Below are 18,567 nucleotides of genomic sequence, written 5' to 3' on the forward strand. Positions count from 1 at the left end.
CAAGGATTAGGGGAGACACTTGCAACATAGCAAAGGGTGCTCAGCAATGGCTCCTCTTCTTCATCTTGGAGAGAAGTGACCAGTGAGGTGCCAAAGGGTTCGGTCCTAGGCCCAGAGCTATTCAACATCTTTATCAATGACTTGGATGAAAGAATAGGGGGCATTCTTATCAAATTTGCAGATAGAATCATAGAATCATAGAATCGTAGAGTTGGAAGAGACCACCAGGGCCATCCAGTCCAACCCCATTCTGCCATGCAGGAAATCCAAATCAAAGCATCCCTGACAGATGGCCATCCAGCCTCTGTTTAAAGACCTCCAAGGAAGGAGACTCTATCACCCTCCGAGGGAGTGCATTCCACTGTCGAACAGCCCTTACTGTCAGGAAGTTCCTCCTAATGTTCAGGTGGAATCTCTTTTCCTGTAGCACCAGATGACACCAAATTAGGAGGAATAGCTAATACTCCAGAGGACAGGATCAAAATTCAAAATGACCTGAATAGACTAGAAAGCTGGGCCAAAGCTAACAGAATGAAATTCAACAGGGAGAAATGTAAGGTAGAAAAAATGAAATTAAGATGGGGGACACCTGGCGGAAGAAGACAACATGTCAAAGGGATTTAGGAGTCCTAGTAGACTACAAGTTGAACACGAATCAACAGTGTGATGCGACAGCGAAACAGGCCAATGTGATTCTAGGCTGCATCAATAAAAGCATAGTGTCTAGATAAAGGGAAGTAATAGTGCCATCCTATTCTTCTTTGGTCAGGTCTCACCTGGAATAATCCTGTGTCTAGTTCTGGGCACCACAATTAAAAAAGGATGTTGAGAAGCTGGAGCATGTCTAAAGGAGGAACACCAAAATGGTGAAGGATGTGTAAACCACCGAGAACTATGAGAAGTGGCTTAGGAAGCTGGATAGGTTTAGCCTGGAAAGAGACTGTTTAGAGGTGATATGATAGCCCTGTTTAAGTATTTGAAGGGGTCACATTGAGGAAGGAGCAAGCTTGTTTTCTGCTGCTCCAGAGAATAGGACATAGAGCAATGGATGCAAGCTGCAATGAAAGAGATTCCACCTAAACATTAGGAGGCACTTCCTGACAGTGAGAACTGTTCAACAGTGGAACACACTCCCTCAAGGGAGAGTAATGGAGTCTCCATCTTTGGAGGCCTTCAAACAGAAGCTGAATGGCCATCTGTCAGGATGCTTTGATTGTGAGTCCCTGCATGGCAGAAGGGGTTGGACTGCATGGCCTTTGGAGTCTCTTCCAACTCTATGATTCTATGATCCCTGGCTTACCAGTGGCTCAATGTCACACTCTCAACAATCTGCATGCAAGCCCATCATTTCCAGTTTTGCAAAAGTATAAAAAAAACCAAGAGAGAAAGGCCGTGATTAGCACTGCCATGTGATCTCGCTGGCACAGATTCATCCATTCCATTAGGGAATTATTAGAATGAGAGCTGGAGGATGACAAAAATCCAACTTTGTTTACTTCCTAACATTTAGAGCTTTAACGCCTGGGTTAAGGTCAGAGCTACCGGCAACACCCATGAAAAAAGTCCCACAAAGGCTCCAATCCTGGGCAAAAATGATGCCATTTATATGTTAGCATAAAAGGACAGCATTCTTGCAGAATTCAACACATGCAAGAGCATGTGTTGTCTGCCACACAAAGGGGGGCAGAAGGCTGGATGCTGGCAATGGTGCACCAAGACTTGACTGTAGGGTATGCCATACCAATTACACTTTTCCTTTGGACAGTTCATGTGCCACCACATCCCTGTGTGTGGACTTGGCAAGATATTGTTATTGTTGGTGTTGGTGTTTTGCGTCATCAAGTTGGCTTTGACTCATAGAAAGCCCTGAAAACTAACAACCTCATCTATGGCTTGCCTGATGGAGTCTGTGCACCTGTAATGCAAAGTATTGTGGTGTGTTTTTAAAGTGACTTAGAAAACAACAAGCTCTAACAGGAGGCCTTCCAGGACTTCTGGGTACGGAAATGGCCAACTGACACCTCTTTCGTGGGGGTCTGTGAGAGAGAAAGAGAGAGTGGAAGTGCTGCTATCACCATTCTGGAAATAGGCTTTGGATGGCTGGACAAATGGGGGAAGGACAAGGAGGGAGAACGCAGGCTAGCAGCCCACTGCCCCACACTTGGCCTTGTACTGGCATCTCAACTTCCTCACCTTCTTGGTCTGCCAGGCAGCACTCCGCAGTTGCACCAATGTCACCATGCTGCAGAAACGGGCACACTGGTCTGCTAGTGCTCACCCACCGCCAAACAGCTTTGAGCAGAGAACCAGGGTTGGCCTCAGAGAGAAGGCAGCCCAAGCAGTGTCTCTGCCTTGAGTGACTGGCTGGCTGGCACTGTAGAAGGGTTTCTTGCTCCATGCCAGCAGGGCTATGGACCTCAACGTTCTGGGTCTGGCCTCTGGTGCAGCTGTTGCTTCTCAGGGCTGAGAGATGGCTCCTGCCATTCCCCAGGCCTTTCCATCCCACATAAATGGACCCACATCCTTGAAGGAGTCCCCAGCTTGTTGGAGGCAATTGGTAAACCCCTTAGAGAGTGCTAGTTCACTGATAAGCGGTATAGAAATATACTTGCTATTGTTATAAGCAACAGCCCACCCACCCCACCCTGGTTGCCTCAGTGCTCTCACAGTCCCTTTTCAAACCTCCATCCTTTATAACCATGAAAGTTTAAAGCACAAAAGGTATGGAGAAAAGCTGCAACCTATCCTCAATTCCATGGAGATAAAAAGAGGTACAAATGCACTTTGGGATCACTTACTGTCACACAACAAGCTGAACTTGGTCCATCCTAGCTATAAGAAGCATCTTGTTTTGAAACTGTTTGGAAATGTCCCAACATGCTCCAAGGCTCTCAAATCACTTTTGCTCAAATAAGGGAGAAAGGGAGGCAGGAGAGGGCCACATGGTTGGCCTTCTCAGCAGGACTGCCAGGTCTCAGGGCCTGGATCACCACCTCCATTTCTTTGGGTGAGGAGAAGGAATCTCAGGGTGAAAGCATTGCCTGGAACGTCTGTGTCTGCATGCACTACTTTGTTATGATTTATTTTATCATATTTGAATGATATATTCTGAGCGACTCTGAGCAACCATACTATATCACACCTGAATGAAATCCCCAGAGCCCATCCCTTAGTCTCTGATTTAGGCTCTGAAATCTCACAGCCTGGGATGGTACTAACCTGGCAACCCTTCTGCCCAGCCTTCTGACAAGTGCCATGGCTTCCCAAGCTCAGGAGGCAATGTGCCAAGGCTAGTGCGACTTGTGGAGGGCCAGGCCTTGATAGATTCGTGGAGCTGCAAGTTCAGCCTGAAAAACATCAGCACCCTTTCCACCAACACACACACACACACACACACACACACACACACACACACACAACCACCCCTCACATCCAAGTACCAAGAAACTTTGTGAGGCCTTTTAGCATTGCAATATTTGAAACATTCAATGCATCCATTTCTCAGTTCAGCATGAGCATAGAAAATTGAAAGGAGCAGCCTGAGGGAGGAGGGGGTTTGTCTTAAATCTTTCCTTAATGATTGGAAGTCATTTAATAGTACATTTAGAGAAGGTCACCCAGTCCAAGAGGTCAGCAGCAGGAATCTGTTAGAGAAAAGGGCAGCTGCCTTCAGGAACTGGAAGTTGTGCCCAAATAAGAACAAGAAGGAATATAGACTTGCACAAAAGAAAAAGCAAACAGAGAATATTAGGAACAATTAAAGGAGCTTATCACCCCCAATGACAAATTATTTCAGAAGCAGGAAACAAGGGAGGTAGTTGGACCAAGGGACGACAAAGGAGAACAGGGCAGGATAAAAAGATGAAACGGAAGGCATTTTTTTTGCATCGCTTCTTGGTTTAGGAGACCTAGAGCAGAAAACCTGTCCCCGAGCTGCTATTTCCAAGAAGGCGGTCAGGGAAACCGAGGCAAATAGTATAGAAAAGAGATTAAGTTCTAGATCCTGGTAACAGATTGAAAACAAACTGATCCCAGATCGTCATGGTGTCCATCTGAGGGCTCATGAAGAATTTAAACAACCTGGAGCTAGGGATGAGTAGTGAGGGGAGGTGTTCATCTCTTTATTTCATAGCAGCAGAACCCAGGACCAGCCACTAAAGCTGAATTAGGAGAGCTTCGGTATGGATATTGTGTTAAAACTGTGGAGTGCAAAAGAAGGGCTTAGACAAATCCATACAATCATAAAACCAAACCACAGAGTTGTAAGAGACCACAAGGGCCATCCAATCCAACCCCTGCCATGCAGGAATACACAATCAAAACACTCAACCAAAGAAGAGGCTGCAGATGGGCATTGGTTAGTACTGCCAGTTGTTACCTCCATGGGCATGGAATGGATGCTTACGACCTCCAGCATGAGATGAGGGGCAGTGCCCCGTCAATAATAATAATAATAATAATAATAATAATAATGATTTATGTTTATCCCGCCTCTCCAACAGGATCGAGGCGGCTTACGGTATCAGTAAACATAATATAAAATACATTCTACATTATAAGATACATTCTATAAAATTACATCCTATCAAAAGCAGAAAGGGTTCACCTCCAGCTGGCAGGCCTGCCAAGGATGCAAGGCTAGGAAGGTCTTGCAGGCAACAGAGCCCTGGACTAGGAAGGATCAGCCTTTTGTCCGATCCAGAATGGCTCTTCTAATCCAAATGTTAATCCATGAACATGCCAGAGAGGTAGAGTGTTTGAGAGCTGGATTGTGATTCTGGAGACCAGTGTTCAATTCCCCACTTGAGTATAATAAACCATTGGGTGACCTTGGGCAACTCACACTCTCTCAGCCTCAGAGGATGGCAAAGGCAATCCCCTCTAAAGAAACTTGCCAAGAAAAATCCTATGATAGGTTTGCCTTAGGGTCGCCATCAGTTAAAAATGACTTGCATGCACACAGCAACAATGTGCATGCACATATACATGGAACAACCAGACAAGAGTTAAAACAATGTTCCAGATAATGGGTCCACCATTTAGAAGACTGCGCTCACGTCACAACTATGGCAAAAGCAACAGCAAATAGTAGATCACAAGATAGCTTTCCCACGTGTCTAAGCTCACACACCAACACAGATAGAGTTGACAACACAACCATCACTGAGCAGAAATCTGCACTTTGAAAGACAGATAAATTCAGACTACTGAAAAGACTAAAATCAACCCATCAATCAAGCCAGTCCGTTATCGACACTTGAACAAAGCCCTCTGATAACACAAAGAGGAGCATTCTCGACAGAATTAACTGCTGATTGCGCTGGAAGGATCGCTGACGCACCTGACAGAAATCCTAAGCCTGCTGTCTGCTTTGTCTCCCAGAAGAGGCTGCTTCCCCCTTCAAGCCTTCTCTCCAGAACACCATCGCCAGGAGGAAAGGCAGAAGAGTCAGAGAACGTCACCCCGGTCAACGAAATGCTTCCCCAGACCGAAAGCACTCCAGACTGAAGCCGCACTGTCCAGTCAGTTTATAGGAAGAGGAGAGAACAGGATACTCACACGATGTGGGCCAGGTCAAGGGGCTTCTCGGGTTCTTCCGGGTAGACGGGGTGAGGCGGTTCTCTCGTGGGCACACAACCCAGAGACTTACTAATGGCATGGCTCAGCTTCTTGGCAGGCGATTTCTGTTTTTATCAGAAAGAATTAAACACAGAGACTGGCATTAATACAGCAGTTCCATCTGGACAGAGCAGTACAGAAGAAGAATCGTCATCAGTAAAGCTATGGTCTGGTCTCAAAGGAGCTCTTGGCATTCAAGTCATGGGAAAAGCCGCACCAGGACTGAGAAGAGGGTCTCCAGACAGGCTCTCCCCCTCTTCAATAGGCAAATCTTCTACCCCAATCCACACACATGTGGCAACCTTGGGATCCCAGCAAGCATGATGCACCATAGAATCATAGAATATTAGAGTTGGAAGAGATCCCAAAAAGGGCCCTGATCCAGCCCAACCCCCTTCTGCCATGCAGGAAGACACCATCAAAGCATCCCCACTGACAGATGGCCAACCAGCCTCTGTTTAAAAACCACCAAAGAAGGAGACTCCACCACTCTCCGAGGGAGTTTGCTCCACTGTCGAACAGCTCAAAGTTACTCCTAATGTAGAGCTGAAATCTCTTTTCCTGTCGCTTGCATGCATTGCTCCACTGTGTCCTGTTCTCTGGAGCAGCCGAAAACAAGCTTGCTCCATCCCCAATATGACATCCCTACAAATATTTAAACAGGGCTATTGTATCACCTCTTAACCGTCTCTTTTCCAGACTAAAAATCCCCAGCAACCTAAGTCATTCCTCATGCTATATCTACAGTTCCTATACTATACCCACAGCATTCCCTTCATCTACCAAGCTGGGGTGTGTGTGTGTGTGTGTGTGTGTGTATTTACTGTTTAACATCATTTATTTCTTTTTAAAATAATGAATAATCATAATAACGTACAAAGATAACAAAGATCCCTATATGCACTGGTACTATGAAAACAATTGATGTTGAGATTAATCATTACACATGGACACACACACATATAGGTCTATACTATTTTTAATTCTCATTTTGATGGCGTATATCTGAAATAATCAATGCAGCACTGAAATCCCTTTGAACTCACACAAAAACAGAATTTAGGGGCTGTACAAACAGCCCCGAAGGGGTGGCCTCTAGCTGCCCCTTCTTTAACCAGATTGGGGCTGTAGCAACTGCACACCATGGCCCTGATCCAACCCTTCCAGGGCGAAGAAAGGAGCTGTAAAAAGTGGCTCCTTTCTGCACCCTGGAAAGGGCACGATAGTCATGGTGCCGCAGCTATACAGTGCTTGTTTGGCGCTGCATCATGCAGACGCAGCGCCAAAGGAGCACCATGACGCCACAAGACACATGCTGGTCATTTTATCAAAGAAAGAGATTAGATTTGTCTGGCATGACTTGTTTCTCTGAAACCCATGTTGACTTTTTGTGATTATGGCATTGTTTTCTAGATGTTCAGAGACTCTCTGTTTAATGATCTACTCCAGAATCTTTCCTGGGATTGATCTCAGACTAACTGGACAATCCTTTTCTCTCCCCAGCCTGCTCTTTCCTTTGAGAAGCTTGTCAGCACAGGACGCGATGAAAAACATTTTGGACTTCAGAGCTGCGACGCTTTTAATAACTTTTTTGCCGATAAAATCTCTCGGATAAGGGCTGATTTCGATGTCAGTCTTTCATCAGAACCACAACAAGAGGTGTCCAGTGCCTCTGGTAACAAGGTTATACTGGATCGCTTTGAGTTTGTGAATACTGAGAAGGTGGACAAGCTCCTGGCTGTGTAAGAAGGACGACTTGCCCTCTTGACCCTTGCCCATCCTGGTTGACCGTTCAGGGAGGGTCAACTTCTTTACTCCGTATAATTAATTCATCCCTTCAGGAGGGTTTATTTCCATCAGCCTTAAAACAGGCCATAGTGAAACCAGTTCTGAAGAAACCCTCTCTTGACCCCCTGCAGATGAGTAATTACAGACCGGTCTCCTTACTACCTTTTTTGGGCAAGGTGGTTGAGAGGGCAGTCGCCTTCCAACTCCAAGCTGTCTTGGATGAAACCGATTATCTGGACCCATTTCAAACTGGCTTCAGGGCGGGGTTCGGAGTTGAGACGGCCATGGTTGCCTTAGTCGATGATCTCTGAGTATTGACAGGGGAAGTGTGACCCTGCTGGTGCTCTTGGACATCTCAGCAGCCTTCGATACCATCGACCATGGTATCCTTCTGGAACGCCTGAGAGAGTTAGGTATCGGCGGCACTGCGCTCCAGTGGCTCCGGTCCTACCTCTTGGGAAGATTCCAGATGGTGAGGCTGGGGGACTGTTGCTCTCGTAAAAGAGAGCTGACATCTGGCGTCCCTCCATGCTGTTTAATATTTACATGAAGCGGCTGGGAGAGATCATCCGGAGACATGGAGCATGGTATTATCAGTACGCTGATGACACTCAGATCTATCTCTCTAGATGTAATCTCTTGTAATGTAAAGAACTTTAGTAAAAAAAGGGTGAAGGAAGATTGGAAGAAAGTGATAAGCTTTTGGGAAAAGGAATGGAACATAAAGGGGGGACTTATTGAAATGTAGATGAGTGTACTAATTGGTAACTTAAGGTTTTCCCTCTTAGTAAATGATTTTGAGATGCCTTCGAGAGGGAAATAAGACTTTAACTGCCCCTTTCTTTTTACATTCCCTCGGTTTTGTTAGTCATATTTCTACGCCAAGAGCAGGCTCCGAGACTACCTGGAATAGAGGAACATGTAAAAGGGTTTATGAGAAGACTAAAAGACACAACCAAGGAAAATACCACAAAAATTTAAAGAGTGATATATAATTTGGGGCTCGTATGTGACAGAAACTAGGTATTGTATTATATAAATGGTGTGAAAGATTTGTAACTATCTGCTTAAGTTGTTATAATAACCAAAGGGACTGGATACACATACGAAAGTTAGATGAAACTAGAATTTAATTTATCTATCGAATGTGAGAACAACGTAGACCTAGATTACGTTTAAGCAGTATTCCTCTCCAATCCGGGAAGGAAGGAAGGAAGGGATCCAGAAGAAGGGTTTTGAAGATAAGAAGACTTGGATGCAACGGCAAATTTAGTTATGGAATGTTTTAATTTTACCTGTAGATGACATACAGTTGTAACTGTTTTACAATTTGATTGTGTTTGTTTTTATATGGAAAATTGAATAAAGATTATATATATATATATATATATATATATATATATATATATATATATATATAAATCTATCTCTCTATGTCCCCGACTGATTTAGTGACTAAGGATGGCATCTCTCCTCTGGATGCCTGTCTGGAGGCAGTAATGGGCTGGATGAGGGAAAACAAACTCCAGCTGAATCCAGAGAAAACAGAGGTACTTGTGATAGGTACCCCAAGTCCAGACAGAGGAATTTGTCATCCGGTCCGGGACGGGGTCACACTTCCCCTAAAGGACAGAGTTCGCAGTTTGGGAGTACTCCTGGATTCATCCTTACAGTTATCATCTCAAGTGGATGCGATGGCCAGGAGTGCTTGGTACCAACTTCAGCTGATACACCAACTGCGTCCCTGTCTGGACCGAAAGGACCTTGAAACTGTAGTACATGCACTGGTAACCTCTTGCTTGGATTTCTGTAATGTGCTCTATGTGGGGCTACCTTTGTACCAGGTTCGGAAGCTTCAGCTAGTTCAGAACGCTGCAGCCAGATTGGTCACTGGGACCTCAAGGTTGGACCATATAACTCCTGTACTAAAATCTCTTCACTGGCTGCCTATTAGCTTCCAGGCTCAATACAAAGTGTTGGTTATTACCTATAAAGCCCTCTATGGCTTGGGCCCGAGTTACTTGAGGGAATGCCTCTCCTTACATAATCCGCCCCGCACTCTCAGAACAACAGGCAAATACCTACTTGAATATCCCAGGGTGAGACTGTCTGCAACTCACCAACGAGCATTTACAGCTATTGCTCCTACTATTTATTTGTTTTTGTAGGTTACATAACATATATGAAGTATAGATACAATGTTATTGCATTTTCCAACCAATTGGTATAAATTCTACTTGCATATCACTTATTTTTATACACAATTAGAAAAGCAAACCTTCTTGATTTTATAAATTCTTCCAACCTCTTTTGACTTACTCAATTTCTGATATCTCTCTTGTTAATCTTAAAAAAGAAAAATAATTCTGCTGTTTCCTTCACCTATTCTTATTTGTTCTTCACTTGTTCTTGTGGGTACAAATATAATTATCAGGGTATCTAAAACCCCTTTTATTTCTCCTTCTATGCCTAGCTATCTCTTCCCCGTTTCACATTGAGTACACCTCTTTTCTGAACTTATTTTTCCATTTCCTCTACTTTCTATCTAAATCAAATATTTACATAATTCCCCTTAATTCTCTTTGAGAAAGATGTATGGGTTAAGAGAGTAAAGAAACATTCCTTCTCAGATGCCCTGGTTATCATATTTACCAAATCACTTTTCAATATTTTGTATTTGGAGTTTCTCAGCTTCATAAAATGCATTTCCATTTACTCTTTAAGAATTTATAGAAGTTGTCCCAGTGTAGTTGTATGTATTCTTCCGACTTGTCTTTCATCCAACAAGTTAATCTGTCCATTTCTTTCATCTCGTAGAGCTTAATTAGCCATTGTTCTGTTGACGGTGCCTTTGGATTTTTCCAGAACTTTGCAAAAACGATTCTTGCGCAGGTCAAAGCGTAGAACAAAAATTTCCCATACTGTTTATTAAGATCATTGCTAATCATGCCTAACAGAAAGACCTCAGGCACAAAGGGAATTTTGATTTTTAAATCCATACTTATACATTTATAAATGTTAATCCAAAACTGCTTTGCTACTTTACAGGCCCATCACAAATGAAAAAAGGAACCAATCTTTTCCTGGCACTTCCAACAAACAGGGTTTACATTTTTATACATATATGATAGTTTTTTGGGGGATAGGTGCCTCCTGTAGATCATTTTGTACACATTTTCTTTAAGTTCCTGTGAAGTCGTGTTTTTTATACCCTTCATCCAAACTTTGACCCATTCTTCATAGTCCAGGTTATGGCCCACATTTTGTGCCCATTTTACCATGGAATCTCTTATTATTTCATCCTCTGTATCCCACTCTTCTAACATCTTATAATATCTAGAGATCAATTTCGTTTTCCCCTTTAAAGTGGTTTCTTCCCATTGAGGTTTTTTATTTTCTATCCCATTTAACTTCTTGTCCATTTTCCATCTCTCATACAACGGTCTGTGTAAGTACCAATGACATATTATACCAGCGTCTTTAAGTTCTGCCTGAGATTTCATTTTTACTTCGCCCTCTACCATATCTGTCAATAGGTCTGAATAGCACAGCCTTTTAGGCTTTAAAGAAAAATGCTTCATGGGGCGAGCACCATCTTGGAATATTCCTACATAGTCTTGTTTTGAGTTTCTCCCATACATAAAATAAGGCTGTTTTAATAATATGGTTCCTGAAATCCTTATGTATCTTATCTTTTCCATAGAAGATATAGCCATGCCACCCGAATCTCATGTCTCCACCTTCCAGTGCTAGAAGTTTTTCATCATCTAATAATACCCAGGTAGAGAACCAACATAATACTGATGCAAAATAATACAATTTCAGGTTTGGTAGCCCTAGGCCCCCCTGGTCTTACAGTCACATACGATTTTTTGGTTAATCCTTGCCCTCTTTCCGCTCCATACAAATTTTAGGATGTCTGATTGCCAATTTCTAAGAGGTTTAGAGAGTGTAGGACGGGGATGGCTTGAAATAGGAACATTATTTTAGGCAGTACATTCATTTGTATTACTGAGATTTTCCCATTTCTTTAAATCTAATTTAATTTTTCCGCATACTTTTTCATAATTATTATGATAAAGATCAGTATTTTTGTTTGTTATTTTTATACCTAGGTAATTTACTTCTTTTTCAATGCCGAACTTACTGTTTATCATCAATTCCTGTTCTTCTGTCTTTATCATGTTTTTTGTTATCATTACAGTCTTTCCTTTATTCACTTTAAGGCCCGATATTTCCTCAAAATCTATCAAAACGCGTATTAAGGACTTAATTCCTTTCAACGGATTTTCTAATATGAAGACAATATCGTCTGCAAAAGACTTAAGCTTAAATTCGTGCCTCTTAATTTCAACACCTTGAATTGCCTTTTCGGCTCTGACTGTATTACATAAAGATTCCAGAATAAAAATAAAAAGGAGTGGGGATAGAGGACATCCCCGTCGTGTGCCGCTAGCTATCTTAAATTCATCTGTTTTACTCTGATTTATAATCAGTCTTGCCTTTTGATCATCATAGATTTCCCGGACCCATTTAACAAAGACAGAACCAACATCAACTTTTTCTAACATAGTAAACATAAAATCCCAGCTAACATCGTCAAAAGCCTTTTCTAAATCTGTAAATATCAGTGTTAGTTTCTTTTCATTATGGCTTTCAAAATACTCAATCACGTCTACAATAACACGGATATTATCCTTGATCTGCCTTTGCAGTAGAAGACCTGCTTGGTCTTTTGGAATCCAGCTTTTTAAAACTTTCTTCAGTCTTTCAGCAAGAATTATGGCAAAAATTTTGTAGTCTGTGTTCAAGAGAGATATTGGACGGTAATTCTTCACGTCTACTGGATCCTTGGTTTCTTTCAACAGTCGGGTGACATTTGCATTATTCCATGTCTCTGGGAATTTACTAACCCCAATAGCACTGAATGTCGATTTAAGTGGCAGCATTAATTCGTCCTGGAATTTTTGATAGTATTCAATTGGAAGGCCATCAGGACCAGGGCTTTTACCCTTCTTGCCTTTCTTTATAGCCTCTATTACCTCTGCTGCCGTGATTTGCCCATTTAAGATATTTCTTTGTTCATCGACAAATGGCCTTAGGCCTGCCTTACCCAAAAATTTGTCTAGTTTGTCTTTTGATATCTGATGTTTTTTATATAAATTAGAAAAAAATTCTTAAATTCCTCCTTAATTCCAGATTGACTCATTGTTATTTTTCCTCCTTTGGTCTTAATCTCTGTTATGATATTTCTTTCCTTTTGTTTTTTTAATCTGTAGGCTAGCCATTGACCAGACTTATTTGCTTCATCAAAAAAAATTTGTCTCATATATCTAAGCTTATTTTGTAGCTCTTCGTTTTCTTCCAACTCTATTTGTTTTTTAAGTGTTTTAATTTCCTTTCTGATAATTTTACTCATAGTTTGTTCATACAATTCTTTTTCTTTCTGTTGTAATTTTTGATATAGTAGATTCAGTCTTTCTCTTTTCCTTCTTTTCAAAATTGAGTTTTGTTGGATAAAGAATCCTCGCAATATGGCTTTTGATGCTTCCCAGACTACAGTTATGTCGATGTCATCTTTTGTATTTTCTTGGAAGTAATATTTTAACATTTCTTTGCCTTTCTTCAGAATTTCTTCTTTAAATAGAAGGGAAGTGTTCAATCTCCACCGAGGTTCGACTGGTTTTAAATTTATAACAATTTCAATAGGATTGTGATCCAAAATAGTTCTGGGTTGAGAATCCATTGAAGTTATATCTTTACAGAGTGTTTTTGAGGCCATAAAGAAATCTATTCTAGATAAACTTTTGTGTCTTTCTGAAAAGAAGGGAAAATCCCTAGCCCCTTTGTATTTAAATCTCCAAACATCTATCAATGCATGTTCATCTACTAATTTCTCAAGCTTGTTTTCTGCTGCTCCAGAGAACAGGACCCGGAACAATGGATACAAGCTACAGGAAAAGAGATTCCACCTGAACATTAGGAGGAACTTCCTGACAGTAAGGGCTGTTCGACAGTGGAATGCACTTCCTCGGAAGGTGATAGAGTCTCCTTCCTTGGAGGTCTTTAAACAGAGGCTGGATGGCCATCTGTCAGGGATGCTTTGATTTGGATTTCCTGCATGGCAGGGGGTTGGACTGGATCAGGGCCCTAGTGGTCTCTTCCAACTCTAAGATTCTATGATTCTATGATTCTATGATTCTCAAAAGCTTGTGGAAGTTTTCCTTGTGTTTTTCTAATTTTTGTTTCCGATTTACAATCTAATTCTGGATTGATAACGCCGTTCCAATCTCCCATTATTACCACTTTATCATAGTTGTAATTTCTAAGTTCTGAGTTCAACTTTTCATAAAAACCTTCTTTCCTATCTAGTGGGGCATAGATTCCCACTATCAGTTGTTTCCCTTCTAAGAAGTCGACTTCAATACCAATATATCTCCTGCCATCATCTAAAAAGATGGTTTTGGCTTTAAATTTGTTATTTACATAAATAACAACTCCTTTCTTCCTTTGGGAACTTGCTGTTATAAATTCCTTTCCTAATCTATTATTCTTTAACAAACGAGTATCTTTCTTATTTATATGTGTTTCTTGCAAGCTGATAACATCAAGTTTTTGTTTGGTTAGATAATGAAAGACTTTTTTACGTTTCTGCGGGGAGTTCATGCCCCTCACATTCCAAGGTAATATTTTGATTTTCTGCATTTTTAAATTTATTTTACTTTGTTGTGTTTTCCACTAATCCCTCTTCTTCCTCGTCTTTTCTCTTTTCTTCCTCTTCCTTATTCTCCTCCTCTTCCGATTCTGTTGATCTTTTTTCCAGTACTTCACGATTCTTTTTAAGTCCTTCATTTTCATCACTGAGTTGATTCTAAATAATTCTGATTTGAATCTAAAGGTAATTCCTTCTAATCGTTCCCATCTGTAATTTATGTTGTTGTTTCTTTTTAGTAGATTAACAAGTGGTTTGTAGTCCATTCTTTTCCTTAAAATTCTGACAGGTATATCTTTAAATACGATCAGTTCTTCTCCATCTATTTCAAGTTTCTTTTCATAACTCAGATGAATGAATTCGTCTCCAGTTTTTTTCCATGTAAAATAAACAGTTATGTCCCTGGGCAATTTCCTTTGCTTGGCCACCCTTGAGTTAATCCTAAACATTTTACTTATTTCCCATTGAAATTGATCTGGGTCTGTTCCTATATAATCGGCTAAGTGGGGTGTCAGATATTCATACAGATCCTTGTTTTCCTTCTCTTTCAGTCCTCATATCTTAATACAGTTCTCTCTTTGTTTTAGATCTTGTATTGCTCTTTCGTCTAAGTCTTTCTCATAATTTTGTTCAATATCCATCACTCTCCTGTTAATTTTATCCGTTTTTTCTTCAATTTTCCCATATTTTTCCCATCTTTTTTAGATCTTCTGTTGCCTTACTTAGAGTTTCCTTTATTTCCTTCAGTTCCAATCTTATTTCCTGTCTTATCTCTTGTTTAATTTCTTTTCTCATTGCTGCCATATCCCTTTGTGTTGCTTTAATGTCTTCTTTCATCTCATAGTACAGTTCTTTCAATTCTTCTAACAAGGACGTCTGATCTGATTGCTTTGAAGTTGATTCCCATGATGGTCTCCTATGTAAGGCTGAAACTTGCTTTACTTTCCTTGTATACATTTTAATGTGGTTGGGTTGCCCAATCTTACCACTTTCCCACTGTCTCCTTTGATCTTCCCCTGCTTTTCTCCTTAGATCTTCCTCTTTATTTAGGCCACTTTCTCCGCTGACTCCTTAGGTCTTCCCCACTGCTTTGGTCTCTGCTCTCTCCGCTGTCTCCTTGGGTCTTTCCCGCTGCTTTGGCCTCCGCTCTCCCCACTGACTCCTTGGGACTTCCCCGCTGCTTTAGCCTCTGCCCTCTCTGCTGTCTCCTTGGGTCTTCCTCGCTGCTTTGGCCCCTGCTATCTCCATTGTCTCCTTGGGTTTTCCTCACTGCTTTGGCCTCTACTCTCTCCGCTGTCTCCTTGGGTCTTCCTCACTGCTTTGGCCTCTGCTCTCTCCGCTGTCTCCTTGGGTCTTCCTCACTGCTTTGGCCTCTGCTCTCTCCGCTGTCTCCTTGGGTCTTCCTCACTGCTTTGGCCTCTGCTCTCTCCGCTGTCTCCTTGGGTCTTCCTCACTGCTTTGGCCTCTGCTCTCTCCGCTGTCTCCTTGGGTCTTCCTCACTGCTTTGGCCTCTGCTCTCTCCGCTGTCTCCTTGGGTCTTCCTCACTGCTTTGGCCTCTGCTCTCTCCGCTGTCTCCTTGGGTCTTCCTCACTGCTTTGGCCTCTGCTCTCTCCGCTGTCTCCTTGGGTCTTCCTCACTGCTTTGGCCTCTGCTCTCTCCGCTGTCTCCTTGGGTCTTCCTCACTGCTTTGGCCTCTGCTCTCTCCGCTGTCTCCTTGGGTCTTCCTCACTGCTTTGGCCTCTGCTCTCTCCACTGTCTCCTTGGGTCTTCCTCACTGCTTTGGCCTCTGCTCTTCCCTCCGTCTCCTTGGGTCTTCCCCACTGCTATGGCCTCCGCTCTTTTCTCTATCTCCTTGAATTTCACCTCTCTCTCAGTTGTTTCCTTGGGTCTTCTCCGCTGTTTTTTCACCGCTGTCTCTTTAAGTCTCTCTGTTCTCTCCACTGTCTCTTTAAATTTCTTTCTCAGCTTTTGCTTTTTGAGCAGGTTACTCACGCCGGTGCCACTGTCCTTGGCTCTATTTCTCCTCGTAGTGAGGTCTCAACTGAAGATATCTTATCTTTTCAGTCTCCAGAGGTTTTATTAACAATATTCTTGATTTCTCCGCTTCTTCTTTGTTAAAACTGGGGACAGCTCTTGTGCCTTGGCTTTCCACAGGAATGGTGATGCTCTAAACCCCTTTGCTTGCCTCTCCCCCTCTGTTTTTAGGAGAGGTAGAAGCAAACAATACCAGGGCTGGCAGAGCTTCTTCGTTTAGGCAATGCCATGCCTAAAGTTTTTCTCCCTCCGTGCTGGCATTTACGGGGGAGAAAACATTCTTGTGGAGGACTGTTTCAGAGACTCCTGAAAACACGTCCGTCGGGCTGCTGCTCCCAACCCAGAATCAGCTATTGCTCCTACATATTGGAATAAACTCCCTGAAGAGATTCGACTCAGTTCCTCCCTAGATGTCTTCAAGGAAGCGTTGAAAACTCATCTGTTCCGCTTGGCATACCCTCCTGGCCCATCATAGAGAAAGTATCCTCCTATCCCCAATCCTCTAATGCGAAGTGTATTAGGATGTTTAATTTGTGATTTTGAGATTTTAAACTGCTTTTACATGATGTTTTAATTAAATGTATTTCTGATTGTATTTTATATTGTAAATTCCTGTGATGTACATCTGTTTTGATCTTCCAGGAAAAGCAGTATAGAAATAAAGATTTTATTATTATTGTATTAGAAGCCACAGACATCACAGAAAAGACTCAAAGATTCTGCGAACTGCTCTCCAAAACATCTGGAGAAGCAAAGGCTGAGGACCACTGACCTAAGAGAGGCAGATACGCTTTAGTAATATTTCAGAGAACTCAGATTCAACACCCAGTATTTTCTGCCTGCAATTGGTGGGCAGCTTTCCTCATAGAATCGTAGAGTTGGAAGAGACCCCAAGGGCCATCCAGCCCAACCCCATTCTGCCATGCAGGAGCTCTCAATCAAAGCATATCCTCAATTGGCCTTGCTGCCTGGGGATGACAGGAAACGTAGTCCAGCACCTGGGACACCAGACTGTGGAAGGCATGGGGCAAGGCTTGCTTGCCAATGCTTGGCACTGTTTTGAGATTAGGGGAAAGGAGACAAACCCATTCAAAATGGTTTTTCGCTTTGAGAGTTCATCTTTCTTCAAAAGCTATGCCTACATGTATTTTGGCTTTTCAGTAGCATCATCCTGTCCAAGAATCAAAGTTATCTAGGTCCTTTTTTTTACAGAAACAACTTAGAAACAGGGAAATTAGGAAATAACCACATCATGTTTAAAAAGCATAGACCTGACCACTAAAATGGAAATGAGAAGAAAAGTGGAGGTTGGTGGGGGGAAAGGAAAAATCACCCACTGGATGTATTGTGGAAGAAGACTTCAAGGGGCCCTTGGATGGTTCAAAATGTTTTGGTTTACTTCTGCCCGATCTTCCATTTCACACATCCATATTGTGAATTTTGAATAAGAAGTTTGCCGAAGCTCTCTCTCTCTCTCTCTCTGTGTGTGTGTGTGTGTGTGTGTGTGTGTGTAAGGACTGTTCGACAGAGGAACACACTCCTCCCTCAGAGAGTGGAGTCTCCTTCCTTTGAGGTCTTTAAACAGAGGCTGGATGGCCATCTTTTGAGGATGCTTTGACTGGGAGTTCCTGCATGGCAGAAGAATGGGGTTGGACTGGATCAGGGCCCCTCTTGAGGTATCTTCCAACTCTACGATTCTATGATTCTACCAAATTCCAAATTATATTCAGCCACTGATATGAAGGAGCTGTAAAAGTAACTGAGGCTGACAAATGGTGCGTTCAAGCTCCTGTCACTCAGCATTACGAACTGGGTGAAGGAGCTCATTTTGTGCCCATTTTGTGCCCCCAGTTATAGGGCTTCAGTGCTCATCATGTCAACACTTCACTCTCTGCCCATGATCCATGTCTGTTCTTATTAATATGACAGAGTGCCCCACTGGTTGCAAATCCTAGTGAGATCTTATCAGTTTTATGTTACCTAACAACTTCCATATCATGTCCTCTAAAGGGCAATGGGAAGAAAGAGTGCCCAGGACTCCTTGACACTGGGCAGAATAATCCTGGAGTATTCTGGCCCCGGATTCACCTGGAATGTTGTGTCCAGTTCTGGGCAATGCAATTCCAGAGGGAGGAGACCAAAATGGTGGATGGTCTGCAAACCATAAAGCCCTATGAGAAGAGACTTGGGGGGCTGGTTGTGTTTAGTCTGGAGAAGAGAAGGAGAAGAAGTGATATGATAGCCCTGTTTAAGTATTTGAAGGGATGTCACATGGAGGATGGAGTAAGTTTGTTTTCTGCTGCTACAGAGAATAAGACCTGGAACAATGGATGCAAGCTCCAAGAAGAGAGATTCCAGCTCAACATTAGCAGGAACTTCCTGAGAGTAAGGGCTGTTCGACGGTGGAACACAC

At 42.4% G+C, this 18,567-nt stretch overlaps 1 protein-coding gene across 4 annotated transcripts in view; it reads right to left on the bottom strand.

Moving 5' to 3' along the window:
* Positions 1 to 18,567, bottom strand: part of LOC149310306 (dystrobrevin beta) — a 211,288-nt gene that overhangs the window by 114,958 nt on the left and 77,763 nt on the right. For all 4 annotated transcript variants that reach the window (XM_089528693.1, XM_089528692.1, XM_089528691.1 and 1 more), the window contains one exon: positions 5,560 to 5,684. In XM_089528693.1, coding sequence (XP_089384819.1) covers positions 5,560 to 5,684 — 125 coding nt within the window. The remainder of the gene's footprint in view (positions 1 to 5,559; positions 5,685 to 18,567) is intronic.

Source organism: Sceloporus occidentalis, unplaced genomic scaffold (assembly GCF_023333645.1).
Source record: "Sceloporus occidentalis isolate IW3139 unplaced genomic scaffold, rSceOcc1.0.p SCAF_6, whole genome shotgun sequence".
Classification (NCBI taxonomy): domain Eukaryota; kingdom Metazoa; phylum Chordata; class Lepidosauria; order Squamata; family Phrynosomatidae; genus Sceloporus; species Sceloporus occidentalis.